The sequence below is a fragment of the Arachis ipaensis genome, chromosome B3, assembly GCF_059453495.1.
Source record: "Arachis ipaensis isolate K30076 ecotype BB chromosome B3, ASM5945349v1, whole genome shotgun sequence".
Taxonomy (NCBI): Eukaryota; Viridiplantae; Streptophyta; class Magnoliopsida; order Fabales; family Fabaceae; genus Arachis; species Arachis ipaensis.
In genome coordinates, this window is record NC_142438.1 from 90,590,843 (window position 1) to 90,616,311 (window position 25,469).

The 25,469-nt window shown below is 36.9% G+C and overlaps 2 protein-coding genes across 2 annotated transcripts; one reads left to right on the forward strand and one right to left on the reverse strand.

The window, feature by feature from the left end:
- Nucleotides 1–4,909: 4,909 nt before the first annotated feature.
- SYNC1 (Class II aminoacyl-tRNA and biotin synthetases superfamily protein) lies at nucleotides 4,910–8,356 on the forward strand. Its single transcript, XM_016333829.3, has 6 exons — nucleotides 4,910–6,082; nucleotides 6,201–6,791; nucleotides 6,990–7,246; nucleotides 7,328–7,457; nucleotides 7,576–7,634; nucleotides 7,912–8,356. The coding sequence occupies exons 1-6, from the start codon at nucleotides 5,612–5,614 to the stop codon at nucleotides 8,093–8,095; spliced, it is 1,692 nt and encodes a 563-aa protein (XP_016189315.1). The 5' UTR covers nucleotides 4,910–5,611; the 3' UTR covers nucleotides 8,096–8,356.
- A 386-nt stretch (nucleotides 8,357–8,742) lies between these two features.
- LOC107630632 (histone-lysine N-methyltransferase) lies at nucleotides 8,743–11,425 on the reverse strand. Its single transcript, XM_016333830.3, has 7 exons — nucleotides 10,993–11,425; nucleotides 10,858–10,919; nucleotides 10,682–10,765; nucleotides 10,225–10,279; nucleotides 9,849–9,984; nucleotides 9,435–9,485; nucleotides 8,743–9,312 (listed from the first exon to the last, which is right to left on the reverse strand). Exons 1-7 carry the CDS (start codon nucleotides 11,087–11,089, stop codon nucleotides 9,213–9,215), a joined length of 585 nt encoding a protein of 194 aa, XP_016189316.1. The 5' UTR covers nucleotides 11,090–11,425; the 3' UTR covers nucleotides 8,743–9,212.
- Between the last annotated feature and the right edge of the window lie 14,044 nt (nucleotides 11,426–25,469).

Sequence of the window (25,469 nt, forward strand, 5' to 3'; positions counted from 1 at the left end):
TATAACTGTCGTGGCACTTTGTTATCCTTCGCTTTACGGCTAGAGGTAAGGTTTAGGGTGATAGGATGTTACATGAAGGCTCTGTGTAGAACTCATTTCTCCATAGAACCTCCTCTCCGCATTCTTGTACATTTTTCCCTATTTTTCAATCACACAAACAATGGTATTCTTCCTCTTCTTCTCAGATTCTTTTATGTGATTGAGTAATAACATAGAAAAAAGGAGTAAGAGTGAGAGTAGACCGCAAGTAACGAAATTCTCATTGACCAAAAATACTATTTATTAGAGTAGATGATGTCATTTTTCTCACCAAACTACCAAAATCTAATTTGTACACACCTACTCTAATTCAGAATAGTTTAACATCATGAATAGCTATTATCTACATCACCAAAATAACCATTACTTTTTTCAATTTGTAGCTAAATGACGCTGCCTAGCCCCAATTCTAAAGTCCCCTTTGGACAAATCCTTTGAACTGTCATAGTAACAAAAATGAAATAGAAGAACTAATACACAATAACTAATTATAGAAAATATCATAGCAAAATTAAAAGACTAATCCCCAACTTCTTATTAGAGTAAATCTCGAAAGATACTAAATAACTTAAGAAGAAGAGAATGAAGTTATAATTTAAAAAAATAGAAGAATTGAGACAGAAAAATGAATTAGCAAAAATAATATAGCAGAAGTAAAACTCCAATTTCCTATTAAAGTAAACACCAAAATAACTAGTTGACTTAACTTCTTTCAAAGTAACTGGCACTGTGAGGCTACAACAGGCTTCATCATTCAGGGAAGGCAACGGCACATCACCAAGACAATCTGAATCCACATCCTCCGACTGGCAGAATAGGCATTTATAAAAGGATCCAGCTTCCCTTCTAAAGACCTCCGGATCCGTTTCTCACAACCCATCTTGAAGAAAGAGATCATGAATCTTATTATGCTTTCTCCGCACAAGAGTATGAACATGAAAGAACTTGGCATTTCTATCCCCAAATTTTACCCACTGCTCTCTAGATTTCTAAAACTATAGAAGTTTCTCCTGCATAACCATGTTATTAAATTCCTCAATTAGTTGTTGTTCTTTTTGCCGCATAGTCAATCCTTCATTACTTCTAGTCACTTCTAAAGGAAATTAATCTGCCTCTCCAATTCGCATTTCCTAACAAAAATGTTGCCGAACACTTTAGAATTAAACTCTAGATAGTTCTTCTGCACTTCTTAAAGCTTGCCATGCACCTCTCTGTAGCCAGCCCGCCAAGACTAGTTCACAATATCTCTGTACCCCGGGTGAGTTGCCCAAGCCGCGAGAAACCGAAAAGGTCTATTCTTTTTCGGTTGGGGACGACATGTACAACGTACTAGGATAGAACATTGATTAGACTGAAGCCTATTTAAAATTTCTGCGTAAGCCTCTGGAAAGAGAGATAACCATCCACTGTTGATACAAATCCGGTCAAGTTTTTTCGCCACCTCAACACCATTTTTAACCCTTCTGTACCAAGAAAATTGTCTTCTAATAGTCTTCAAGTCAAACAGACCACTATCCCCTAGAGAGGCAGCAAGCCGATCTGCATGGTGACTTGAGAAGAGGCAACCCTTAGATTCATGAGAGAATAGTACTTCATTAAAATCACCAAGAACAATCCATGGCCCACAAAAAGACAAGGACTGAGTAACAAGATAATCTCATAGCAGAACTCTGGTATTAAACTGAGGACTATTATAGATACCACTGCACCTCCAAATCACATTATTTACCTAAACCTCAACTGTAACACACTGATCGGAAGCATCAATCCATTTGCAGTGAGCACCCTGCATTGCAGAAAAGAACCAGATACCCCCTTATGTTCTGATGCCTCCACTATACCAATAGAGTGATAACCAAGTCTTTCCTATAATAGTTTTAAGTGTTGAAAAGGACAGTGAGTTTCAACCACAATAAAAATTAAAGGTTTAAATTTCCTATCCAGCTCTTTACAATTCACTCGGGCTAACTTATGCATACTTTTAAGGCGTCGGACCCTGATGGGTTTCAGGCTTTCTTCTTCAAAGAATATTGGGAGATTATTGATTTTGATGTTTGGACTATGGTTCGTCATGCATTCTCTAGTTTGGATATGGATCCAAGGATGACGGAAACTCTTGTGGTTCTAATTTTGAAGGTAGAAAGCTCAATTTCCATGAAGGATTTCTGACCTATTAGTCTCTGTAATATGATTTACAAAGTTATAACGAATGTCCTGGTCAATAGACTTCGTCTCATCTCAAAGAGATTGTTGGACCCCTTCAAGGAGGGTTTATCCCGAGGAGAAGAACCCCAGACAACGTCATTGAAGCACAAGAGGTTCTCCATTTTATGAAGAAGACAAAGTCAAAGAGAGGCACCCTAGCCTTTAAGATTGATCTGGAAAATGCGTACGACAGAGTGGATTGGGGGTTTATGAAACAAACCCTTGTGTGGTTTGGCTTTCCTCCTCCGACAGTCAATTTGATTATGCATTGTGTCACTGCTTCCTTGCTGTCTATTCTCTGGAATGGGGATAGATTAAATAGCTTCACTCCGAACAAAGGTCTTAGGTAAGGAGACCCTATGTTATCGTATCTATTTGTGTCGTTTTATTAATTAGCAAGTTGATAGGGGCTTGTGGAAGTCGGTTGCTGCTTCTAGAGGCGGTCCAAGAATTTCTCATTTGATGTTCGCCGATGATTTGCTTCTTTTCTGTAAATCCAAAAAATAAAAAGTTCAAACTGTAATGGTAGCTTTGGAAAACTTCTACAGAGCCTCTGGGATGAAGGTTAATGTCGAGAAATCTAAAGCACTATGCTCTAGGAATGTTTCAGCGACAAGAAGAAAAGAGATTTTCACCGGAGTATCCTCCATCAGATTTGTCCATAACTTGGGTAAGTATTTAGGGGTGAACCTTAATCACTCTTGGGTGACATGCGCAACTTTTAACAATGTTCTGTACAAGATTCAGGGAAGGCTAGCCAGCTGGAAAGGAAGATTACTTAATAAGGTAGGTAAACTACGTTTGCTTAATTCGGTAGTGACTGCAATTCCTACTTACCGCATGCAGGTATCTCTTTTCCCTAAAGGGGTAACTAATAAGATAGAATTCATGATGCAAAAATTTCTATGGAAGGGTCAAGTTGATAGTAGAGATCTGAATCTGTTTAACTGGAAGGTGTTGGTCACCCCTAAGAAGTTTGGGGGTCTGGGAATTAGAGATCCTATTTGTGCTAATATTGCTCTTCATAGAAAGCTAGTTTGGCAACTTTTTCACCATCCTGACAAGCTATGGGTTCAACTGTTGATGGAGAAATACCATTCCTTTAGGGATAATTGCTTCAGTCGGTCTCGAGGTAGGGGATCTTATGTTTGGAAAAGTATATGTCGAGCTTGGGATATCTTAAAAGAAGGATTTATTTGGAGCATTAAGGATTTGAAATAAAATTTTTGGTTTTTTAAATGGAGAAGAGAGGGGCGATTGTGTCATGAGATAGATTATGTTCGTATTTCTGATTCGGATCTCCGGATCTTGGATCTTTGGTCATCTGGACAGTGAAACTTTGAGAATATCTATTTTTCTCTGAATCAGTCTCTGCAGAGCAACATTAGCTCTAACAACCTAGATGTTCAAGATGGTTCAGAGGTTGGTTGGTGTTGGACTAGTGCGGCTTCAAAGGTTTATGATGCTCGTAGTGGTTATTTGTGGGTCAATAAGAAGATGTTTAGTTGGGAGGATAGAGAAAAATTGGCTTTGGGAGGCACTCCCTACTGCTACATTTCGTTTTAGGAGGGGCATTTTGCACACGGATAGCTGTCCAAGATGTTTCTCAGGTCAAGGATCGGTTTTACATTGCATTTGGGATTGTCCAAAAGTCCAGCTAGTTTGGCAAGCTTTGGGGGATCTGTGGTCAACCTCTGAATTTGATGAGTTGGTTCTTACATAATAGCAAACAACTCTCCTTTAGATTCTTTTCTGGTCTCTGGTGGATTTGGTGTTCGAGGAATAACAAGATCTTTCATCCCCACGAGCCTTTGATTACGGACAAGGTGATTAGTATGGCATTGTCCTTGGAAAAGGAGCTCCAGAATATTTTTAAGTTGCAAGGAGTGTCTATCCCCTTCACCATTAGTGGCTCTTGAATTCCCCTCTTGGTGGGTACCTTTAAAATTAATTGTGACGTTAGCTATCCTAGCAATGGTGCTCGGGTTGGTTTTGCCTGTGTTAGTAGAGATTGGAAGGGAAGGTGACAATGAGGCTATCTGAGAACAATTGAGAGTCATAATATTTTGCCAGGAGAGTTGTTTGCTATTTAGAGATGTTCTCTTTTAGCCTGGGACTCAAGGCAAAGAGATGCTATATGTAAGGCAGACTGTGTGAAGGCCTTTATTATTGTCAATAATTTTTAGGATTGTTTTGGTTTTATTGATTCTTTGTTGTTGAAAATTTGGATATCATGCCTTGGAAATGACATGCTGATTTCCTGTAGATCTTGAGAGATGCAAATACAGTAGCAGATATCATGGCAAAAACGGCAATGCGAATCCTTTCTCCCCAAGTGAAACTTCCGTTGTCTTGGAAGAAGTTTGAGAGTACTATTCAGTGAAATTGCCTTTTTTAAGCAGTTTCTTATTTCATTTTCCTTTTCTTTTTTTTTTTACCAAAGATAGAAAGACTCGAACCCGCAACCTCTTAAATGAGTATGGGAGACTATGCCATTTGAGTTATAACTCATTGGCTTTCATTTTCCTTTTCTTGATTGTTATTTGTTTTTTTTTTCAGTCACAAAAAATATTAAAATAACTACATAACAGAAGAACATGATTAAAATAACAAAAACACGTAAATAGAAAATAAATGAAAACCGTATAAATAAACTATCCTTTGCAGCACTAATAAAAATAATGAAAACCGTATAAATAAACCATCCTTTGGAGGAAACAAAAACCTAACAAAGGAACATTCTTTTTTTCGAAGACATAAGTTTCAGAAGCTACTATCTTGTCTGATTGACGACAGTGAGACAGAGTCAAATCCTGGTATCTAAGGTTGAAGACAATCATCACGTTTATACCAAATTATTAGAAAATCCAACTCCATGTACGAGAAAATCCCGAAGAACTTTGACCATCACCACCAAATCAGCATCCAACAAATATGTCTTGTAGACAAAAATTGATAATTCGAAGAAAATTCCACCTCAGAAATGAATCAGCCTAAAATCCAGAGAGGTCTCTACATTGGAGATAAAACAACGTGAATGCTCATGTATTATGATTTATGATAGCAGTAGTTTGATTGACGAAATAAAGTGTCTAGAATGTTTTGATACACACCGGTGAACGAGCAGCATGCGCATTGGGGAAAGCTGATTCGCTGCGTCAGCTCCACGCTACCTGCCTTTTGACGCAGCACACAAGCTGCGTGTTGTGTCAGAGCAAACTGCAACTGATATATCACGCCAGTAACCAATAATGTTGCATTACACCATTTATTTGTCCATATAAAAAATAATTTCTGTTCATTCCGGATCTCTCTCTCTCGCTCACTCTACTTCTCAGCGCAAACACTCTCCTCTCCGCCGCCGCCAATGCAGGACCAACTGGCAGCCGTATCACTCAACGACGCCGATGAAGTCCCCAGAGCCCAATTCTCCGACCGTGTCCCCATCCGATCCATAGTCTCCCGGCCCGACGGCGGCTCGGGCCTGGTGGGCCGGAAAGCCCGTGTGGGTGGGTGGGTGAAGACAGGGAGGAAAGCCGACAAGGACGCATTCGCCTTCTTGGAGCTCAACGACGGATCCTCCGCCGCAAACTTGCAGGTCATCGTGGATGCTTCCCTAGGAGACCTTGGGCAGCTGGTCCCCACCGGAACCTGCGTCGTCGTAGACGGCGAGCTCAAGGCGCACCCAAACCCTAAGGGCAAGCAGAAGGTGGAGCTTCGCACCCAGAAGGTTCTCCATGTTGGTCCCGTCGATCCCGCCAAGTACCCTTTGCCCAAAACCAGACTCACCCTCGAGTTCTTGCGTGATTTCGTTCACCTTCGTTCCCGAACCAACACCGTAATATTCTCAAAATCCGTTCTTTTATGTTGTTTTCAATTTCCTAGTTTATTGCAAGAGTATTTTGATAATTGAAGATAGGTTATGTTTCTGATGGGATAGTCGTGTATGGCTGCAGATCTCTGCTGTTGCCCGAATTCGACACGCTCTTGCTTATGCTACACATACCTTTTTCCATAACCAAGGATTCCTTTATGTACACACTCCGATTATCACGACCAGTGATTGTGAAGGTGCTGGGGAGATGTTTCAAGTTACAACTTTGCTCAGTGAGGCAGAGAAACTGGAGAAGGAACTAGCGCAGAATCCTCTTCCGACCCAAGCTGATGTAGAAGCTGCTAGACTGGTTGTGAAGGAGAAAGGAGATATTGTTTCCCAGTTGAAATCTGCTAAAGCAAGCAAGGCAGAAGTTAATGCTTCTGTGGATGAGCTTAAACAAGCTAAGGAGAGTCTCTCCAAGTTGGAGGAGAGATCTAAGTTGAAGCCTGGTATACCTCAAAAGGATGGAAAGGTGGATTATACTAATGATTTCTTTGCCCGCCAAGCGTTTTTGACTGTTTCGGGCCAACTTCAAGTCGAGTCCTATGCTTCTGCTCTTAGTGGCGTATATACATTTGGGCCAACGTTTCGTGCAGAGAATTCTCACACTTCCAGGCATTTGGCAGAATTTTGGATGGTAGAACCTGAAATTGCATTTGCTGAGTTGAAGGTATGTGAAACTCGGACTATCTCTCTGACCGATGGGCATATCGTCAATGGCCATTGTTTCAAGTTTTAGGAAATATGTTTCCGGGTTATTTTTTCTTCTCTGGTGTTAACTTTGTTGGATGCGCAGTTCAACTGCCCATATCCCTTCCAACTCCTCCTGGCCTTAGATATTGATTTTCTGCTGTACTTTGTCGTGTAGGATGATATGAACTGTGCCGAAGCATACGTGAAGTTTTTGTGTCAGTGGTTACTTGACAATTGTCTAGAAGATATGGAATTTATGGCTGACAAGTTTGATAAAGGTTGCATTGATCGTTTGAAAATGGTTTCTTCAACACCCTTTGTTCGAGTTACTTATACAGAAGCAGTGGAAATCCTTGAGGAGGCTGTGAAGAATGGTAAAAAGTTTGAGAATGAAGTGAAATGGGGAATCGACTTGGCATCTGAGCATGAAAGGTAGGTTTAGATTTGTATTTTCACGTTCTTCTTTTTATTGATTTGTGTTGAATGATATCATGGGGGCATGTTGTTATGCAGGTACCTAACAGAGGTAAAGTTTCAGAAGCCTGTCATTGTCTATAACTATCCAAAAGAAATCAAAGCATTCTACATGCGACTCAATGATGACTCAAAGACTGTAGCTGCTATGGATGTTCTTGTCCCAAAGGTATGGATCTGTCGATTTGATTTGGAACATTGTCTTCAGTGCGTGGATGCTGATGAGATATCAAGATGCCTAGTTTCATTGTTTGTTGGCATAATAAAAGCTTTCAAACTAAATTCAGGTTGGAGAGTTGGTTGGTGGGAGCGAAAGGGAAGAGAGATATGATGTCATTCAAGAAAGGTATGAAGAGACAAAATTTGTCGGATTTGGATCCTCTAAAGTTTGAATTCTACTTTAGAGAGTAAAGTGTGATCTCTTACCATTGATTTCATATGTGGGACCAAAAATAAATATGAAAGAGAAATTGTTTAAGGGTAGAAGATCACACTTTAATCTCTAAAGTCAAATTCAAACTTTAGAGGATCTAAATCCAAATTTGTCTGCTTACCCTGCCTGGTGATTTGTTTCCGTCCACAGAAGATACCTCACATTGTCTTTACTTATTTACATTTTGCAGAATTAAGGAGATGGGGTTACCTCTTGAGCCGTATGAATGGTACCTTGATCTGAGGCGGTATGGAACAGTTAAACACTCTGGATTTGGTCTTGGCTTTGAGAGGATGATTCTTTTCGCCACGGGCTTGGAAAATATTAGAGACGTGATTCCCTTCCCACGATATCCTGGTAGAGCAGATCTATGATCTTTATTTCCAGTTGCACTTCTCTTGCACAAGGTAGAGATGTAGTTTTGTAGCATGAATAGTGGATTTGCTGGGTTTTATATATAAATCAGATATTTATCTCCACAGTATTGTATTTCATTCATTAGAGAGCTTTGTATAAATATTTTCCTAAGCATGGCCAGGAAACGATATTCTGTTTACTTCTCACAACACAAAGATGTACTTAATTTATTCAATATGAATAAAGTCCGATTTGCATTTTGTGCAATTCGTCATTTATATGTAGTTGTATAAAGTTGAACACTGTTTTAACTTTTAAACTCATTCGCAACAAAGAAAATTGATGCTATGCTATGTTCTAATGAAAATTCAAGGGTTTTATATTTCTTGTGTATTTCCTTAATATTAAATTATGACTTGTGCTGATTAACAGCAACTTCTTCTTCCCTTAATTTTACCCGATATAACTTTGGAGAGCATAAGAATCTCAGTATCTTCTGGATACAAGCCTTGCATTGAAGCGTAGCATCAATCATAGTCTTCATTCCTGCACAACAATTAGCTTCTTCCACGATTTTTGTTCTTATTCACAAGCAAAAATCAGAGGTATTCGCTTAGCATTATGCTGCCTATCTTCAGCCAATAAAGCAAGGAACCCACTGAAATTCCCACAAAAAGTTCAATTGTTCTTTTTCAATATCCAACCTATTTTGCAAACAATTCAATACCCATGTAAGTTAACATGTCTAAAGTCTAAACTTGTCAGCCGTAATGGCAAATTCACGCAAGGTACGAACAGCTATAAAATTCTGTTGATTAACAGCAATGACACAACTTGCATAAACTTTAGAGAAATGTGATTCACTAAGTTGCTCAGTAAAACGAAAATTATTATAGCATCCAAAATTGCTACTACCACATCTCACCAAAACATCGCCACTCCACCAGATGCCACCTTAAACCATGTCACTTGCTCTCTGATCAGGTGACTGTTCCTATCTTAACTCTCCCTGCTGTTGTTGGCTGATAAGGGTATCAGCCTCAATCCATATGACTGATTGAAAATAATTCACAGGTTATCCGGTCAATCCATTCCAAAAATTGCTTCCCATATCACCAGGGCACAATGTCCACTCTAGCCTGCTTTATAGCTATACATGTACCCACGAAGCTTTCTTATCTCTTCTGATGACTCACTTAGCAAATGATCCACGTAGAGGCAGATTGTGGCTCCCCTGCAGCAGCATAGTAAGTTAGTAACCAAGCAACAAACTTACCTGTTTAGTGCTACACAAATTAAATAAGTAAAAAAGGAATAAAAGATAAAAGAAAAGAATATATTATTAACAGCGCTTACCCAAGAGGACCAAATGGCAGAAAGATAACATCCCATCGGAATTTAGGCAGCCTATAAGAAAATTAGTGTTATATATTAGAGGTGAGGGAAGCACCTGAAATAGCACATATTTGAAGGGGGATATAAACAGCAGAAAGAATAGCTGAAGATAGTATAGGAAGCAGTTATAGAATGGAAAATATTACCAGAGCAGGCATAACATCTTGATTTTCTTGAATGCTTTCTTGAATATGCATTGGTTCAAATGTACTAAAATACAAATAAGTTCCCTATGATAGTGTATACTAAAAAGTAAAAACCAACCCCATAGCTAAATTATATATTATATTCCAGTAATTTCATGCTTTTATATCTTAGTTGATTTTCAATTCCATATGGTGACCATGATTATTTGGTGGTTATCTATGAACTTACCTCAACATGTAATATAACCAGAACATTGCAGGAACAATGGCAGTAAACCACGAGTACCAGATCCATCTTCTGTGATGCACTGACTCATCAATCAATCCTTTCATGGAAAATGAGCACACTAAAACAGCCATCCAGTCTGTAAAAGCTATTCAATTAGTTTTTGACAACAGCCGCCACCACATAAATTGACAAATTAATAGCATATCATGTGTCTACTTCAATTGCAAGTTCATACTGATAACGAAGGCGATAAAAACCGAACATAGGGACTAAAGACACAATTTCTATAGAAAATGCAGAAAAAAAATAAGGAACCTAAAATAGGAAGTCTAGCTGAGGTATATGTATATAATTCTAGATAAGTAAAGGAATGAACCTGCAGAGATAATCATCCATGAGTAGATGTCCTCCATGAAATAGGCATAAGGCCTCTGTTTATCAAGAACAAAGAAAGGTTAACAGCATATTCAGTAAAACAAACAATCACAAAAATCAGAAAATGAAAACGTTATTAGCTACAATGACTTCAATGCTATATATTTGGAAAAGGAATAATAAGAGTGTACGACCACAAAGCCTTCCAACATACAAAATTCAATTGTCCTCTTGGTAAATAGGCAAACGACTTATTTTCATCCAAGGCATACAAAATACGTTATCATCAAAGACAAAAGCAAAAAAGTTTAATAGTTTCAACATGGATCAAACACATAACAAGCCTCAGAAGACTCAAAATCAGATAACAAAATAAAAGAAAAGAAAAAAACAAATAGCTATTATTCCACGCAACATTCTCACATCACATGCATGCTTGAAAGAGAGTTGCAACATACCATCTCCCATGGAGATGTAACCTGTTTGAAGATGGAATACAAAAGAAACTGCATGTAACAGAAGAGCAGAATGGCAAACACCCTCTACATAATAAAAAAGGAAAATAAAATCAGAGATGAGTTCATATAAAAAAGATTAAAATCAAATTGACTTAAAAAGAAAAAGGAGATGATACCCTCCAAAAGCGATTATTCTCAGCTTGAGTGGCCTCTAAAGAGCGAACAAACTCTTCTTGCTCTGTAAACCAAAATTGGAATCACAAAATGACCTAAACTGATAGTTGCATTGAATAAAATGGAAAAGTGGAAACCTTGAGGGCCCATGGGACGAGAGTCTTCATCGTCGTGGATGGGAAGAGAGAACTTGTCGTCTCCTGAATTGCGCCATTTCCTTGCAAGCTTCTTCATTTTCCTCTTCTTCGCCCTTCGCCCTTCGCCCGTTGCCAATTTTTTTGCACATTAACACACAGCTATTGACCCCAATTATTTTTCTTACCAAAGTATTATTTTGGTTCTAAATATTTGGATTTGGTTTCTAATATTTCAAACCTTTTAATTTTGTAACACTTTTTTTTAAATTTTTTTATATAAAATCTTAAATTCTAGCCATTAATTATCAACATTCTAAAATTAAAAAAAAATTAAATAAGTGACAATTGGTGAATTAATTTTACTTACAAATGTGTTATTTAGTAGAAAAAATATTGATAATTGATCGAGATCAGTTTAGCAACTTATAAAATTGGGAGAAGATTCTATTCAAAGGGAGTTATAAAGAATTTCAACACTTGCTTGCATATTTTTAATTTTGTAAAAGACTCGAGTTGGTATTGATAATATGATACGATTCGATTGGTAATCGATTTTGACTAGATAGTAAGGCAAATCTTTAAAATTGGGGAACATGACTTAGGAGACAGTTATCAAGTTGTATTTGCCGAGAACAGTTATTTTGAGTCATCACCAAATCGACAGGTGCCAGCACATAATTGGTGAAAGATGCTTATAAATAGAGTAGCAAATAAGGGATTGGAGGTTGAAAAATCGTTTCAGAAACACTCATATCCTCTGTGACTTTCTGAGACTTTTGGTCTTAAGTTAATTTCTGTAAGTTTTCTTCCATATTCTTATATTTCTTTATCATTTTTGCACTTTACATTAATGCAGTTTATCTTTCTCGCAAGTTCAATATTTATCTTTTATATTCTGGTTTTATTTTAAATACTTTGCAGCATTAATTATGTTTAGTAAAATTTTTCTTTACATTTTAAGTATGTATTTTCGCAAGTCAGATTGGTTTTGATTTACTAGTTCATCCTTAAAGACAGTAATATAAAAAAAAAGCTTGCTTCTTCATCGTGACAAAGAAGAGTAAATTTTGATTCCAGATTGGCTTTTAATGCATGGTAAAATTGGTATCCGCAAAGAGGATTATGTTTCGCTCCCAGAAAATAGATATTGAACCAACCTAGATGTTTTTGCAATTAAAATTTATTTGCATAGATTTGTGAAAACTCTGTAAAACAAATTGACAAGTCCAGTAAAACAGTTTTTTAAATATCAAAGTTGTATTTTCAATTTCATGCATAAAAGGATTTCAAAAGTGTATGCGATTGCAAAGTGGTAGAATTATTAATATGTTTGAAAAAGTTTCAAATAGTAATGTATAATCAAATGTACCAGTAGGTATCGCACAAACTTCTGCAAATTCATTATCACATACAGAAAGAAGTACCTAAAATTCTAGAAAATTGTTGTAGTTGTTAAAGCAAATACTAGGGGTAATGGGTGAAATCCATGCCCTAGAAGTGCGCTAATACAAAATCTATTACCAGTAACTACAAAGTGGCGCCTATTTGGCCTTCCTCTTGGCTATATGCCACCATCAGGCAGTTACGCACCTCCAGTCAGATTTGGAAATGCGCCAGTTACATTGAATAACCAACCACTCGAGATTATTCAGTTGGTTCCTTGTCCAATAGTTCAGGATCAATGACTACTTTTTGTTAGCATATGGATGTGAGTCATCATGATTTAGTTAATTTACTAACTCATCAAATGACTGCAATTCTTAACCCAATTATGACTGATAATAATACTAAGTATGATCAGTTAGCTAGGTAAGTCGATAGAATTGTTATAATTGTAAATTTGATGAATGGTATGGTCAACCTCAAAATATACGTTATAATAATGAGAAAAGTTTCCATAACAATCTTAATGACAAAAATCATCCTCACGTCGTTCGACGTGGTCAAAATGCTGATGATGTCTTGAATTGAATTCGAGCTAATCAGCGTGGTGGTTATTATCAGATGATAAGGATTGTTGAAAATACCCTCAATCGAGTAGGTATTAATGTGGTATTTATGCATCGACCTATATCGTTTTAGCTTTTCCTGAAACAATACAAATGGCTAAGGTACCTACGGGGTAAAAAAAATCCTAAAATTGTTACCAAGTTTGTTGGAGAAGTACGAGAATCAACTGTAGAGCATATTGCTCGATATTTGGCTAAACTTGGAAATCTAGCAAACAATGAAGATTTGAAAATGAAGTTTTTTCTTTTTATTTGACAAAAAAATATTTTTACATGGTTTTTGAATTTAAGACCCAATTCGAGTTGGGCTCAATTGAAAAATACATTTCATAGTCAATTTTATAGAGGTGAATCGAAAGTAACTAACAGATTTGTTTGCCTTTAAAATAGAGGATGATAAATTAATAGATGATTATATGATTCGATTAAAAAATGATCGCAGTCAATATTTTGTGTCGATTCCTGAAAGCAAGATTGTCAAAGTAGTAATCAAGGGTTTTTGACGTTAGAGATTTTTGCCAGTAAAGAATATCATAAAAATAGTCGCATTGTAGATATAGTTTCTAAACCAACAAAAATCCCTTCATACAAACGTTTTGGTTGTCACAAGTAACAAACCCCTTTAAAATTGATAACCGAGTATTTAAACCTCGGGTCGTCTTCTCAAGGAATTGCAGGGAGGTGTTCTTATTATTGGTTATGAGTTTGTAAATTGGGGGGTTTTAATGTATAAGATAAAAAGCAAGAATAGTAAATGACAAGAAAGTAATATTGTATTAAATTAAATAAATAATAAAACTCTTGGCAAGGTATAAGAACTGGAAGTCCTATTCTTGTCAATTGCGACGAGAATTGGGTTTTAATCCCACTTTGTTAACCTCTAACTATGAAGGTAAATCAAGTAGATTAATTAGCTTAATCCTCAGGTCCTAGTCAATTCCTATGGAAAGACTAGAGTTATTGGAGCAACTCCCAATTTCAACCACTGCTTTATTTGACAGCTTAAGCGTTACCAATAAATCAACCAAAGCCAAAAGGGAAAAATCTAAATTATTTATATAATAAAAAGGAGCAATCATAAGTCTGAAATACCTCAAGATATATTAAATAGAAAATCAATCTAAACATAGAGAGTCATAAACAAAATTGAGAAAAGAAATAAAAGAACATTGAACCTGGGATTGAGAGTCACTCTAAAACTAAGAGAAATCCTAAATCCTAATCCTAAGAAAGAGGAGAGAACCTCTCTCTCTAAAAACTACATCTACTCCTAAAATTGTGAATATTGAGAGCCTCCTATGAATGGATGCAGTCCCCCACTTTATACCCTCTAATCTGTGTTTTCTGGGCCGCAAACTGGGTCAGAAACAGTCCAGAATTCGCTGGTTTCGAATTTTGCCACGCTGGATTTCCGTCACTGCGACGCAGCCGCATGGATCACGCGGTCGCGTCGCCTAGCGTCAGGGGAACTATAACATATTATATATCAAATCGAAGCCCCAGACGTTAGCTTTCCAACACAACTGAAACCGCATCGTTTGGACCTCTGTAGCTAAAGTTATAGCCGTTTGAGTGCAGAGAGGTCAGGCTGGACAGCTTAGCAATTTCTCCAACTTCTTGCATTCCTTCCACTTTTGCATGCTTTCTTCCCATCCTCCATGCCATCCTTGCCTTATAATATCTGAAAACACTTAACACACATATCAAGGCATCTAATGGTAATAAGAGAGGATTAATAATAAGCAAATATAAGATCAAAGAAGCATGTTTTCAACCAAAACACATAATTAGGAAGGACATATAAAACCATGCAAATAGTATGAATAAGTGGGTAAAGAGTTAATAAAAACCACTCAATTGAGTACAAGATAAACCATAAAATAGTGGTTTATCAACCTCCCCACACTTAAACAATAGCATGTCCTCATGCTAAGCTCAAGAGAAGCTATAAAGATGAAGAGGAATGGTAGAATGCATGAAATGCAACCTATCTATATGAATGTAACTACATGCAAAAAATGTTTCTACCTTCTTGGTTAAAAGTAAATAATCTCTTCAAGACAAACGTAAACCAGATTTCACTAATTCAAATCATACAATAAAAAGCAAGTAAACTTGTAAGAAGACAGCTCATGAAAGCAGGGAACATAGAATCAAGCATTGAACCCTCACTGGTAGTGTGTATCACTCTAATCTCTCAAGTGTATAGGGTTATTCACTCTACTCTTCTCTAGTCATGCTTTCTAAACCTTGTTCTTCATCTAACCAATCAACAATATTTAATATACCAATGCAAACGTCATGAGGTCTTTTTCAAGGTTGTAATGGGACTAAGGTAAGGGTAAAGGTATATATATAGCTAAGTGAGTTTTATAAATTGAATCTTTAATTAATCTAAGCTCTCACCTAATATACATATACTCTATATACTTTTAAATTCATGCCTAGCTACCCATAATTCCCACTTTTTGTATAATTCCCATACTCACGTACCAAATTTTCTTTAATTTTTTTATCACATGTGCATTGATCTTTTATTAAACTTAATATTTGGGGTAATTTTGTCCCCTCATTTATTTATTTATATTATATATATATATATATTTTTTTTCTTTTTCTCTCTCTCTTTTTTTTTGTAGAGAAATAAACATAACTTATCAATGCACATGGATTTTTCTATTATTTTTCTATTTTGGTTTTTCATGAGTAAGTTCCCAAATTCCTAATATTCAAATAAATTAGAAACATGTTACATTCCCTTATCAACCCATGTTCCCAAAATTTCCCCACACTTATTTGCTACACAATCTCTATCTTAAACTAACCAAAGATTCAATTGGGATAATTAATTTGTTTTCCGCTTAAGGCTAGTGATGTGGTTATAGAACAGAAGGGGATTAAAAGCTCAAGGGGCTAACAAAGGTGATGTAAAAGGTAGGCTTATTTGGGGTAAGTGAGTTGATAATCAAATATGGCCTCAATCATACGCAAGCATGTAAATATACTAAACAAAGGACATATAGACTAGAACAAAATACAGATTACAATCATAGAGAAGGAAACACACAGGAATAAAATATTTATGGTTAAATAATGTAACCATGTAAATAAGCTCAAAGTCTCACAGGTTGTGTGTTCTTTGGCTCAAAAACCATGTTCCAAATACAACTTCAAACAAGTTTAACACAAAAATTTTGGTTTTAAATTAGTGAAAATTTTCAAAAAAATAGGATCTTTAAGAAGAAACTTATTATTTTAACCAAGCAGTAACTAAATGCAAAATCAAATAAACATGCAATTAAATATGCAAATGCAACAATTAACAAAGAAAATAAAATATTGGTGTTTGAGACAGGAAAGTACTAACCCATGGAGATCGGTATCGACCTCCCCACACTTAAAGATTGCACCGTCCTTGGTGCATGCTAAGATGTGCAAGTGGATGGGGGTTGTGGTTCCTCAGCTGGGGCTCTTTTTGTTCCTTTCCTTGCTGTTGATTTGGGAGTGACTTTCTCTTTTCCTTTCTTGGTGGTCATCCTGAAAAAGGGAAGAGAAAGTAAATTAAATTCAAAGGGATATATATAGCAAGGAAGACAACGGAAAAGGTGGTGATGGATGCACATTAAGATATAACTGACATTATCACATGCTCGCGAGTACAAGCCAACAATGAGAAATAGCTAGTGCATATAAAGACAAGTGAATGCAAGGTGTTTATTGGCATGCCGGCAAAGGGCATGAGTAGCATAGACCAAGCAATACTTTGTAACAAACCATCACGTTTGTATTGACAATTAATTTCAATTAATACAATAGTAAAGGGAGTTTATGAAAAGCAAGCATTCAGAGTAGTAGGATAAAAGATACTGAAAAGCAGTGCACAATGCCATACGGGTGTTTTCACAAACACATAGCATGCATGTTAAATAATCTAATGAAAATAATAAATTGAACATGCAAGCAACCCTTTAAAAATAAATATATATAATTGTCAAATAATTCCTCTAATAATCCACAAGTAAAATATAGAAATAATGACCTAAATAAATTTTGAACACCAATAATGCAATAAATGAAAGTATGTAAATAAACTAAAATAAAATAAAAAGAAAAATAAAAAGAATGAGAAGGGAAAGAAGATAAGAAAGGAAGAAGAAAGAAATAAGAAAAGATAAGAAAAATAAGGATTAGAGAAGAAAAGATAAGAAATTTGGCTGATCTGGATAATCTGTGCGCCGCTTGTGACGCGGACGCGTGAGTGACACGGTCGCGTGGTGCGCAAGAAGGTCAGGTGACGCGGACGCGTGGGACACGCGTTCGCGTGACTTGATTTGTGCTAGTGGCGCGAGTGCAGCCTCGCGGTCGCACAACTCTCTGTTCAAACTTAGTATTGCCAAAATCCTGGGTGACGCGATCGCGTGGGGGACGCGATCGCGTGAGTGGCCATCATGGGATATGACGCGGACGCGTGAGGTACGCGTTCGCGTGGTGAGGCTTGGGCTACCAGCACGAGTCCAGCCCAACTCCAGCTCAACTTTCGGCCATGCACCCTTTGACTTCGAAATCCAAGTCACACGGCCGCATGGGGCACGCGATCGCGTGGGAGGCCAGTATTCCCCTGCGACGCGGACGCGTCAGCGATGCGGTCGCGTGGGACGAATTGTGCCACTAACACACCTCCAGCCTTGCTCCAGCGTGACTCTCTGTTCGTTTTTTATTTTCTCTTCTCTCCTTGCGACGCGGTCGCATCGCTGATGCGGTCGCGTCGCGTGCTCACTTTTTTTTTTTTAGTCTGAAAAATGCAGAATGCAGTGTTAATATGAATGTGATGCAAAACTCCAGGTTCAATATAACAAAATAAAATAAAATTCAAAAATAAATAAAACTAAGTAATGAAAAGGGAACGATCATACCATGGTGGGTTGTCTCCCACCTAGCACTTTTAGTTAAAGTCCTTAAGTTGGACATTTGATGAGCTTCCTGTTATGGTGGCTTATGCTTGAACTCATCCAGGAATCTCCACCAGTGTTTGTGATTCCAGTAACCTCCGGGGTCCCAAATTAGGCATGTAAAACCCTTAAGAAGCTTCAAACAGATTCTTAGGCTCCCGGGGTGACAAATGTCAGAACAGATTCCAGGATCCCAAACTTTACTTTTACACCCGTTCTTGTCTCGATCTGCACTTTTCCAGTGGGGTGAAAGGTGATCTGAATTCTCACTGCAGCGACCAAACAACTTCCTAGACCCATTCAGTTGAGCTTTATACCAACCTTTGCGTTTGAACTTAAAGCTTCCAACCATGATGAACCTTGCAGGACAATTCTTATCACTGGCCATCTTCCTCTTACTCTTAATGCCACAAAGAGCTCTAAGTTGACCATCCGTCTCCAGTAGCCCATATTCAAGTGGGATTAGAAAGCTATGGGATATGAATTTTACCCACTTGAATGTTGTGAAGGATGATGGCAACTTAGGGGGAGGGGTTTCCAACAACTTTGGCAAGGTAATTTCAAGCTCCACTCCCTTGTGCTCTTCTTTGACATCTTCTACCTCTTGATCAACCTCTACAAAATCTTCAACCATGATCTGCCTTGGAGGTTGTACGCTCTTCTCAACATCAACATCAAACACCGTGGAAGGAGGCTCTATGACTGGACTTTCCAATGGAGGTACAGCATCTCTTAAGTCTGCAACCACTTCTTTATTTTTAATAATTGCTGCTTTGTCCAGTTGTTTAAGTATAAAATCGTACACATCCTCGATATTTTTCTTTCTATGACAACTCCTTTCAACTATTCTTTCATCTTCAAGAGTCTCTCCTACCCTTACCCGTAGGGCCTCCTCTAGCTCTTTATGAAGTATGGATTCGTGAAGATGATACCTTCTTTCCTGTTCCATATCAATAGCATAATTGGGATCATCTTGCTCTTGGATTGATGGATGTGGGTGCTCTTCCATGGATGGTGGTGATGGGATGGAAAGATTATTCTGTGGTTGACAAGGAAGTGCACTAGAGCTTGAGGGTTGATTGTTGAAGGTATTTGGTGGTCTGATTTGGGTGAAGAGAGCTTGTATAGTAGAGTTTAGATTGGCAAGTGCTTTCTCCATGGAGGTTTGGGGTGGATCTATGTATGGTTCATTTGGTTCATAAGGTGGTTGGTATGGTGGATGTGGGTTAGGGTCATATGGAGGTGAATGGTGGAAAGAGGCTTGTGAGTATGGCGGTCCCAAGTTGTGTTGAGGAGGTTCATAGGCATATGATGGTGGTTGTTGATAGTCCATTGGAGGTGGTTGTTGCCATGAGGGTTGATTAAATCCTTGTGGCTCCTCCCATCTTTGATTGTTCCAACCTTGATGCCTGTTCTCATTGTAATTTCTTCTTCCTGCAACATAATTGTAACTAGACTCATAGCCAAAGGGGTGAGAGTTCATAGTAGCAAAATAAAAATTAAAAAATGAAAATAAAAACAAATTTAAATTAAAAGGTTATTTAAATTTTGAATTTGAAAATTAAATTTTGAAATTTGAAATTTGAAATTTTGAAATTTGAATTTTGAAATTTGAATTTTAAATTTTTGAAATTTGAATTTTTGAAATTTGAAATTTGAAATTTGAAAATTTTTAAATTTAAATTTTGAAAATTTTTAAATTTGAATTTTGAAATTTGATTTTTGAAATAAGATAAGATAAGATAAAAATTTTAAAAATAAAAATCTGAAATTTTTTTTTTCGAAAAAAATTAATTAAAAATATTTTTGAATTTAATGAGGAAAGAGAAAAACAATAAAATGACACCAAATTTCAAATTTTTAGATCAAAATGAAGAAAACAACTAAGAACAACTTGAAGATCAAGATGAACACTAAGAACAAATTTTTGAAAAAATTTTTTTTTAATAACCAAATAAAAACAAATAACCTCTTAATTTATGGAAAAGCAAAAATAAAAATAAAAATAAAAACAAATAAACAAGCAAAAATCAAAAAAATATTTACAATAACCAATAATAAGGCACACGTTTGCAATTCCCCGGCAACAACGCCATTTTGACGCTAGAGATTTTTGCCAGTAAAGAATATCATAAAAACAGTCGCGTTGTAGATATAGTTTCTAAACCAACAAAAATCCCTTCGTACAAACGTTTTGGTTGTCACAAGTAACAAACCCCTTTAAAATTGATAACCGAGTATTTAAACCTCGGGTCGTCTTCTCAAGGAATTGCAGGGAGGTGTTCTTATTATTGGTTATGAGTTTGTAAATTGGGGGGTTTTAATGTATAAGATAAAAAGAAAGAATAGTAAATGGCAAGAAAGTAATATTGTATTAAATTAAATAAATAATAAAACTCTTGGCAAGGTATAAGAACTGGAAGTCCTATTCTTGTCAATTGCGATGAGAATTGGGTTTTAATCCCACATTGTTAACCTCTAACTATGAAGGTAAATCAAATGGATTAATTAGCTTAATCCTCAGGTCCTAGTCAATTCCTATGGAAAGACTAGAGTTATTGGAACAACTCCCAATTTCAACCACTGCTTTATTTGACAGCTTAAGCGTTACCAATAAATCAACCAAAGCCAAAAGGGAAAAATCCAAATTATTTATATAATAAAAAGGAGCAATCATAAGTCTGAAATACCTCAAGATATATTAAATAGAAAATCAATCTAAACATAAAGAGTCATAAACAAAATTGAGAAAAGAAATAAAAGAACATTGAACCTGGGATTGAGAGTCACTCTAAAACTAAGAGAAATCCTAAATCCTAATCCTAAGAGAGAGGAGAGAACCTCTCTCTCTAAAAACTATATCTACTCCTAAAATTGTGAATATTGAGAGCCTCCTATGAATAGATGCAGTCCCCCACTTTATACCCTCTAATCTGTGTTTTCTGGGCCGCAAACTGGGTCAGAAACAGTCCAGAATTCGCTGGTTTCGAATTTTGCCACGCTGGATTTCCGTCACTGCGATGCGGCCGCATGGATCACGCGGTCGCGTCACCTAGCGTCAGGAGAACTATAACATATTATATATCAAATCGAAGCCCCGGACGTTAGCTTTCCAACGCAACTAGAACCGCATCATTTGGACCTCTGTAGCTAAAGTTATAGCTGTTTGAGTGCAGAGAGGTCAGGTTGGACAGCTTAGCAATTTCTCCAACTTCTTGCATTCCTTCCACTTTTGCATGCTTTCTTCCCATCCTCCAAGCCATCCTTGGCTTATAATATCTGAAAACACTTAACACACATATCAAGGCATCTAATGGTAATAAGAGAGGATTAATAATAAGCAAATATAAGATCAAAGAAGCATGTTTTCAATCAAAACACATAATTAGGAAGGACATATAAAACCATTTGTAAATAGTATGAATAAGTGGGTAAAGAGTTAATAAAAACCACTCAATTGAGTACAAGATAAACCATAAAATAGTGGTTTATCAGTCTTGGTTTTAATATGCGTTGAAAATTAGTCAATGTGTATATCCCTGACCTAGCTCAATTGGCTGAAAGAGTTAAACAAGTTGAATTATTAAGGAAAGAAAAAGAGGCTTTAAAAAAGAGAGTTAATAAAAAAAATTATACGTCTTTTACTCGAAAAGAAAAAAGTTTCATATGTCGGAATGAAATTTTCGAGTGATGAATTTGAATCTAATTGTGCTGAAGTTGATTTGGCTGAATTAAAGAAAGGTCCTCCTTATGTTTGCCTTTTACTAAAGAAAATTGTAATTTTGATAAATCTAGTGAATCAAAATATAAGGGTGGAAAGAAATATAGTTTCAATTAAGAAATCGGAACAAATTTTTTATGTGTTGCTCAAAGATAAGTAATTGGTTATATGGTCATGGAACTGAACCGGCAGGTGCACCGGCTCGTACCAAGTAATATCTTAGGTGAGTGAGGATCGATTCCACAAGGATTGCTGGACTGAGCAACAATAGTCAAATGAATCACTTAGTTAGACAAGCAGAAAGTGATGTTTTGAGGTTCAAAAGCATTAAACAGAAATTCAGAGAGTAAGGACGCAAGTAGTGAAATTGGTGTTAAAGATATGTGAGAAGATAGTTAAGGTTTTGGAGTTATTTATTCTTCCAAATTAAGTTTTTTTACCAACTATTTTAATCATGCAAGATTCATTTCATGGTAAACTGTAATTGACTAAACCCTAATTCCTTAGTGATTTAGTCTCCTCTAACCTAATCAACCGCCAATTCCTTGGTCAATTAACACAGATTAGAGGGTGAGGTTCAATTCTAGTTTTTAGCCACAAAAACCCTAATTACCCAAATATAAGAGGATTATATGTCACATATCCTGTTAAGTCCAAGCAATTAGCAGTTTAGGAGGAATATACTTTCAAGCTAGTATGCAAGTGAGATAACTTTTTGATAGTGAGAATTATTGTCGGTTTAGAAATTCCTCAATAGAAATAGAATTTCTTCGTTGTAAGCATAGTTCCAAACCAACAAATAATTCTCAATCAAATTTTAATATTGGTTGTCACAAGTACAAATCCCAATAAAAACCGAGAGTATTTAAACCTCGGGTCGTCTCACAAGAAATTGCAATGAAGTGCTCAATTATTGGCTATGAAGGAACAATGGGGTTTGATTTGATATTTGACAAGAAACGTAAATAACAAGAAAGTAAATGAAAATTAACTAATAAAGGAAAGGAAAGGAACTCTTGGCTAAGGCATGGAAATTGAGATCACCATCCTTGTCTACAAACCATATATTGACAATTATGAGGGACCAACCCATCAAGTCTACTTCTATGCTTGAAGTACGTCAAATAGGCTTGATCAACATCAACCCATAAGTCCTAACCCAGCTACTAATTAACTTAGTAGTAGGCTAGTGTTAATGGGTATCAAATTGACCACTAAGGGTTCTCAAATCACCAATTCAATGAGACCCAATGACTCAAGGTCATCCAATTTCCTTAGCCTAAGCCAAGAGTGTGGAACTACTCTATAACTAGTGAAAATATTTCATCAAACACCTAGAGTGCGATAAAAGTAAACATCACAAAATGCAAGAATTAATGAAACCCATAAATAACACACACAAGAAACCAACAATAGAAATTAAGATAAACATAAAAAGACATGGAAACATAAAATTGCATTGAAAGAAAATAAAAAATTCAACAAGGGTTCATGAAAGTAAAAATAGCAAAATAAAGAAATCAACAAGAAAAACTAAGAAGATTAAGACAATAGAACAACAAAATATAAAGAGAGCAAAACTAAAAACAAGAATTAAAAATTGGATCTAAGAAAAATTGACCTAAACTACCCTAAATTCTAGAGAGAAGGGAGAGCTTCTCTCTCTAGAATTCTAACCTAAAACATGATCAAAACTCTACTATGACTACTCCCCCCCCCATTCCCTTGCAATCCTTGGGTTCAAAAGCATCAGAAATGAGTTAGATTTGGGCCTCCTTGAGCTCAGAAATCGCCCCTATTCCCTAAATACATGCTGCTTGTCACGTGGTGCGCAGAAATTGTGATTACAGTTTGATTATGTAAAATTCATCGCTCTTTCTTTCCCTGGTAATGGCGCCAAAAACATGATGCCAATACCATGGTTCACAACTTCGCACAACTAACCAGTAAGTGCACTGGGTCGTCCAAGTAATACCTTACGTGAGTAAGGGTCGAATCCCACGGAGATTGTTGGTATGAAGCAAGCTATGGTCACCTTGTAAATCTCAGTCAGGCGGATATAAAATAGTAATGGGGTTTTCAAAAATAATTAATAAAATAGGGATAGAAATACTTATGTAAATCATTGGTGAGAATTTCAGATAAGCGAATAGAGATGCTTTCGTTCCTCTGAACCTTTGCTTTCCTGCTATCTTCATCCAATCAGTCTTACTCCCTTCCATGGCTGGCTTTATGTAATGCATCACCATTGTCAATGGCTACTTTCGGTCTTCTCTCGGGAAAATGATCCAAATGCCCTGTCACGGCACGGCTAATCATCTGGAGGCATCAACCTTGTCAATGGTTACATCCTATCCTCTCAGTGAAAGTGGTCAAAGCACCCTGTCACGGCACAGCTATTCATCTGTCGGTTCTCGATCATGCTGGAATAGGATTTACTATCCTTTTGCGTCTGTCACTACGCCCAGCAATCGCGAGTTTGAAGCTCGTCACAGTCATTCAATCATTGAATCCTACTCGGAATACCACAAACAAGGTTTAGACTTTCTGGATTCTCTTGAATGCCGCCATCATTCTAGCTTACACCACGAAGATTCCGATTAAGAGATCTAAGAGATACTCATTCAATCTGATGTAGAACGGAAGTGGTTGTCAGGCACGCGTTCATAGGGAATGATGATGATTGTCACGTTCATCACATTCAGGTTGAAGTGCGAATGAATATCTTAGAAGCGAAATAAGATGAATTGAATAGAAAACAGTAGTACTTTGCATTAATCTTTGAGGAACAGCAGAGCTCCACACCTTAATCTATCGAGTGTAGAAACTCTACCGTTAAAATTACATAAGTGAAAGGTCCAGGCATGGCCGAATGGCCAGCCCCTCTGATCTAAGAACCAGGCGTCCAAAGATGACTAATACAATAGTAAAAGGTCCTATTTATAATAAACTAGTCACTAGGGTTTACATAAGTAAGTAATTGATGCATAAATCCACTTCCGGGGCCCACTTGGTGTGTGCTTGGGCTGAGCCTTAACTTTCCACGTGCAGAGGCCATTTGTGGAGTTGAACGCCAGGTTTTGATCCATTTCTGGCGTTCAACTCTGGTTTTTGATCCATTTCTGGCGCTGAACTCCAGAATTGGGCAGAGAGCTGGCGTTGAACGCCAGTTTACGTCATTTATCCTCGAGTAAAGTATAGACTATTAAATATTGCTGGAAAGCCCTGGATGTCTAATTTCCAACACAATTAGAAGCGCGCCATTTTGAGGTTTGTAGCTCCAGAAAATCCACTTTGAGTGCAGGGAGGTCAGAATCCAACAGCATCAGCAGTCCTTCTTCAACCTCTGAATCTGATTTCTGCTCAAGTCCCTCAATTTCAGCCAGAAAATACCTGAAATCACAGAAAAATACACAAACTCATAGTAAAGTCCAGAAATGTGAATTTAACATAAAAACTAATGAAAACATCCCTAAAAGTAGCTAGATCCTACTAAAAACATACTAAAAACAATGCCAAAAAGCGTATAAATTATCCGCTCATCACAACACCAAACTTAAATTGTTGCTTGTCCCCAAGCAACTGAAAATCAAATAGGATAAAAAGAAGAGAATATACTATAAATTCCAAACTATCAATGAAACATAGCTCCAATCAAATGAGCGGGACTTATAGCTTTTTGCCTCTTGAATAGTTTTGGCATCTCACTTTATCCATTGAGGTTCAGAATGATTGGCATCTATAGGAACTCAGAGTTCAGATAGTGTTATTGATTCTCCTAGTTCAGTATGATGATTC

Bases quoted from the DNA above. Each gene is read 5' to 3' on its own strand.
- SYNC1 (XM_016333829.3), top strand. From the start codon at position 5,612: ATGCAGGACCAACTGGCAGCCGTATCACTCAACGACGCCGATGAAGTC. The intron at 6,083-6,200 runs GTAATATTCTCA...GTATGGCTGCAG, and splicing joins TTCGTTCCCGAACCAACACC to ATCTCTGCTGTTGCCCGAAT. The intron at 6,792-6,989 runs GTATGTGAAACT...TTTGTCGTGTAG, and splicing joins TTGCATTTGCTGAGTTGAAG to GATGATATGAACTGTGCCGA.
- LOC107630632 (XM_016333830.3), bottom strand. From the start codon at position 11,089: ATGAAGAAGCTTGCAAGGAAATGGCGCAATTCAGGAGACGACAAGTTC. The intron at 10,920-10,992 runs GTTTCCACTTTT...TTTGGTTTACAG, and splicing joins TCGTCCCATGGGCCCTCAAG to AGCAAGAAGAGTTTGTTCGC. The intron at 10,280-10,681 runs GTATGTTGCAAC...CTTGATAAACAG, and splicing joins TTACATCTCCATGGGAGATG to AGGCCTTATGCCTATTTCAT.